General features: G+C 50.1%; 1 protein-coding gene across 1 annotated transcript; it reads left to right on the top strand.

Moving 5' to 3' along the window:
• Positions 1 to 213: 213 nt before the first annotated feature.
• Positions 214 to 4647, top strand: CCL16 (C-C motif chemokine ligand 16). Its single transcript, XM_004449436.5, has 3 exons — positions 214 to 404; positions 3201 to 3321; positions 3715 to 4647. The coding sequence occupies exons 1-3, from the start codon at positions 329 to 331 to the stop codon at positions 3923 to 3925; spliced, it is 408 nt and encodes a 135-aa protein (XP_004449493.1). The 5' UTR covers positions 214 to 328; the 3' UTR covers positions 3926 to 4647.
• Positions 4648 to 5038: the final 391 nt, after the last annotated feature.

Raw genomic sequence — 5038 nt, 5'->3', positions numbered from 1 at the left:
CGGGACTGTTGTGAAGATTCAATGAAGCAGGTTTGCAAAGTGTTGGCCCACAGCACACATGTACCACGCGTTCCCTCTTCCTATTTCAGTCCCTCCACTCCAGGGCCAAGTTCCAATCTTACTGAAGTCAGCTCTGAGCCAGGCCCCACCCTCCACTGCCCAACCACAGGCCTCCCTTTCAGCAAACATCAAGCTCTGTTGTTTCTCCTCCTCCGCTAGCTCTGAAGTGGTCAGAGTCCAGAAAGCTGAGCAGTTGGAGGACGCACAACCAGCAAGGAGGACCTCTCTGCTCAGTTGTCCTTGGAAGCTCCATTGTCCCACTGAGAGGATGAAGCTCGCCGTGGCTGCCTTCTTTCTCCTCATCCTCACCCTCACCATTACTTCTACTGTTCACAGTCAGTCAAGTGAGTCCACTCATCCCTGATGGCAGGATGGGAAAGGGAATGGGGTAGCTGGCAGTGAGGGGCCACCAAGAGCACTGTTGGCCATCCATCCTCCTCAGCTCCGGGGTCTCTCCCCACCCTCATCCACAGCTGCTGTCCTCCAATTTTCCCCTTTGCAGGCTCTGAAGGGGGTTGGGCAGTTCCAGGAAATTCAGTCAAGGGTTTTCTCAGGAGTCCAAGGATGGAGAACAGGAATGGTCATTTAGGAGGAGCCAAGGATGTAGCAGAAAAGGCAATAATAAATGCATGCAATGAAGGGAAGGTGAGGCAAGTGGATGAGAAAAGCAGTAGATGTTCTGGGCAAGAAAGACAAAATGAGTTTGGGGGAGCAGGTTGAAGGACCCATTTGCTACTAAGCCCAGGGATGGGGAGTCTGAACCTAGACAGCCATTCCTCACGGTGCCTGGTATGGATTGCTGGGACCATCATGAAAACCAGAAGGAGTCCCAACAGCTGGCCAAGGGTGGCATTTGGGGGATCCATGGTCCCCTTCTCCGTCCCCCAGCTATGACTAAATAAAGTTGATAGTGAGGAGGAAAGAGATTGAAAGTTTCAGGAGCTGTAAGGAGAAGGATTCTTGGAATCTATGAAGAACAGGGTTTGCTTTGCCCACAGTCTCCACCATCATCCAAGAGGACCTGGTGACCATGGAGAGACTAAGACGTTCAGCTCTTTCTTTCTCCCTTTAGGCTACCTTGGCTTATAGCCTGGCCTAACTACCAGGATAAACACTCAGGAAGCAAAGGTTGAGCATACTGTGTAATCTGTCCACATGCTCCCACGATGACCCTGGACTTTGCAAACTTTGCTCTGTGAACCAGGGATGTGAACATCACTTATGGAGGGACTGTGTGCAGAGGTGCCCCAGTGGGTGGGAGGGGGCAACAATACTCTTTGGGAACGTCAGTCAGGCCGGTGCAATGGGTACAGACTTCAAGTAAGAGAAAATTGGAAGCGGACTTGGCCCAGTGGTTAGGGTGTCCGCCTACCACATGGGAGGTCCGCGGTTCAAACCCCGGGCCTCCTTGACCCATGTGGAGCTGGCCCATGTGCAGTGCTGATGCACACAAGGAGTGCCCTGCCAAGCAGGGTGTCCCCCACGTAGAGGAGCCCCATGTGCAAAGAGTGCGCCCTGTAAGGAGAGCCGCCCAGCATGAAAGAAAGTGCAGCCTGCCAAGAATGGCACTGCCCACACAGAGAGCAGACACAACAAGATGACACAACAAAAAGAAACACAGATTCTTGGTGCCACTGATAAGGATAGAAACAGTCACAGAAGAAAACACAGCGAATGGACACAGAGAACAGACAACCTTGGGTGGGGGGAGGGGGAAGGGGAGAGAAATAAATAAAAAATAAATCTTTAAAAAAAAAAAAAAGTAAGAGAAAATGCCCCACCAGAGCATGGGTCAGCCAAATGGTGCTCTGGAGATGTCCTGAGCTTTGACACCAGCTGTGAGTCAGGCTACCGAGAAATTTGCATTCCGTAGGCATTGAGGGTGGGGGAAGTCTCTGGCCTGGCCTCCTTTTGTGATAACCCTAACTGATCGGTAGTCAGGGAAGCTTGAGGGAAGCACTACCAACCAACCAAGTCCAGCATCCTGGGGAGGGCCCAAGGCAAGCAAGAGAAAACCATTTCCCTGGAAGAGTGGTCATTGCTACCATTTGCTCTTAATCATAATAAGCATGATTGAGCTTTTCTGTGTGCCAGGCTCCCAGTTAAGAGCCTTACAAACATTTTCTCAATTAATCCTCACCATGACCTTAGGACCTAAGTATCTTTTTACCCTCACTTAATGGATGAGGAAACTAAAGCCTAGAAGACTAAGAAATCTGCCTGATTAAAATCATTCCGTGAGGATTCCAGCCCAAGCTGTTTGACACTAATGCCAATGGTAGGACACTTTTTCCTCCTGCCCTAACCTCCTCTCCCTCGCTACTCTGCCCGCTCAACCTCCTCCCTGATCTCAGCCCCTCTGGGGCCGGAGGATGAAGTCCAAACTCTGTACCACAGCTCAAGCAGGGCCGCCTTCCCCTCCCCTCTCCGTCCCACCTCTTCCCATTCCCTCCTTCTCACCTAGCACTCCAGCCATCTCACGCTGTCCCAGACACCCCAAGCATCTCCTACCTTCAGGCTGTTGTGCATTTTCATCTTCCAGACCCTACAACCTTTGTCTAAATCCTACTCATCCTTCCTTCAAGTATCAAGTCCACCCAGCACCGCCTGCTCTGGGGCTCCTGCCTCAGCCAACAACCCAGGTGGACTAGGGGCCCCTTGTTCTCCTCCCTTTCCCTCTACTGTGGGCCACGGTCTCTTGTGGTTTATCTTCTCATTTCTTTTTGCCCGGAATAGTCTGGAAGCTACTCAAGGACAGTGACTGCGTCTTACTTATGTTTTTATTCCCAAAGAGCCAGGCAGGTAATATAACCTAAAAACATGTTTGCTAAATGAAGGCATGAATAAGCAAATGAGTGGATTGGCTCCCTCCAGGGCAGGTTCATTGGCAAGTGTGAATAACAGCTGAGCCACTGGACCCTGAGGAGCCCAATTCAGAGGCTGAAGATTCTACATGTAGGTCCTCCAAAGCAGTTCATGTTTCACTTTCTCTATTACCCATTAAACTAGAATCAGTCCTTGCTAACAGAGGGCTTTGCTAGTGGAGGAGTGGAATGTGATTGATGAAGACAAAGTGGGCAGGGGGAGCCACAGTCTCCCTCACTGCCTCCCAGGCTCAGCTTTCAATGTGATTCCCTCAGGAATTCCTGAGTCGGTGAACCCTGCAGACACCTGCTGCCATAAGTATCTCGAGAAAATATTGCCAAGGAAGCTGGTGGTAGGATACTCAAGAGCGATGAATTGTCACCTGCCGGCAATCATGTGAGCACGAGATCCTGCAGATATTTCTGTGGAGAGGGGAGGGGTTCTTCATGCTAGAAGCAGGGGAGTGGCTAAGGGCGTGGGCTTTTAATCTCATGGGTTTAACTCCAGATTTTGCCATGTATTGCTGTGTCGTCCCATCAATGGTGGTCATAATGAAACCCAAGGCAGAGGGGCTAGGCTGAGTGGGAAAGGTGTGGAGGGATGGCACGGCAAGGTCTTGGGCCAGAGAGGGAGGTCGTTAGGGGGAATTCGGTAGAGGAGGCCTAGGGAAGCTATAAACAGCACTAGGCAAGCCCCATGTGAGCAAGAGGTGGGGGAGTGGGCCTGGACCCCATGCCACCCCAGGCACAGAACTCCACAGCCCATGACAATATAACTTTGCCTCCACAGCTTCATCACCAAAAAGAAACGAGAAGTCTGCGCCAACCCCAGTGACAGCTGGGTCCAAGAGTACATCAAGGATCCTAATCTACCTTTGCTTTCCTCCAGGAAACAGGCCCGGGTTAAAATTCCTGTGATAAGAAGGGCCAGCCCTAGTTCTTCAACTAGCCGTGATGCTCAGATCTCGGTGCAAGCCCAGGTGTGGGAAAGAAAGGTGTAACCCTATGAAAACAAGGGCAGCCTTGTGGTCTGAACTAGCACAGGCAAAGAAACAGTGATCCAAACAGTAATCAAAGAAACAGTGATCCAAACAGTAAAAGGATTTTGAATGTTTTCTCCATCTCTGGAGGAAATGCCAAAGGTAAAGGAAGTAGGTAGGCAGAACATTCTTAACGCACCCAAAAACGTCTTTCACATCCTCCCCTCTGTTTTCAATTCTCACCTCTCGCCAATATGCCAGTCATCTAAATAAGTCTGTCCTGCTTGCCAACCAGCCAGGCCATCTCTGGTCTGCAGGTCTTAACCCATAAGAGACCCAGAGAGCTCTTGACTTTTCCTGTCCATCTATCTCTTTTCTGGATCTAATTTTTCTTCCATTATTCTTTCCTTTACAAATATAAATCTTGTGGTGTTTCCCCTACTGGTTACCCAGGAAGCAGAATAACTTTTTCTTTGCAAGCCAGGGTGAAAACGAGGCTCTGAATATTCACAGGTTAATAGTTTTTGTCCCTGTTGCAGGGGTTTTGCTCTCCCCCCCCCCCCAATGTTTGGTCGTCCTTGGGGTGACTTGGGTTAGGAGAGAGCCCAAAACAGAAGGTCCAGATCTCTAGTGTTCACCCTCAGCTTTGCAGGACAGAGGAGGCTTCGTTAGGCTAAGTTGAAGGTGAAAATCTCAGTCTAAAACTCAAGCATCCGATAAATAAAACTCCATTTCCACCTTGATTCCTAACTTTCTGCCTTCTTTCTGCTAGGGTAGAAGAAACCCACTCAGTTTTCTCAGGACCTCTCCACATTCCCCTTCCAATTTTGTCAGGGTTGAGGCCTGGAGGGTTCACATGGAACCAAGACCAGGCATGGCTCCTCAGTCTGCCCTCCTCGCCGTCTCTCCTCCCCAGCTCAGCAGCAGGAAGCTGGCGCAGACCACACTAAACATTCCCCAAAACGCTGTCGCGAAGGCAAAACAAAAATCAGACAACTAAAGCTATATACGAGGAGAAACAAATTAATTTGGCGAAAGGATCATCCTGCAGAAAATGGCCATTAGATGGGTTTTGGTAAAGTGCCCATAACTGCCCCCAGTGACCGTGTTGGTAACACACGAGCCTACCTCCCC

Source organism: Dasypus novemcinctus, chromosome 21 (assembly GCF_030445035.2).
Source record: "Dasypus novemcinctus isolate mDasNov1 chromosome 21, mDasNov1.1.hap2, whole genome shotgun sequence".
Classification (NCBI taxonomy): Eukaryota; Metazoa; Chordata; class Mammalia; order Cingulata; family Dasypodidae; genus Dasypus; species Dasypus novemcinctus.
The sequence above is the reverse complement of the archived record's forward strand: the minus strand, read 5'-3'. Positions and strand labels throughout refer to the sequence as shown.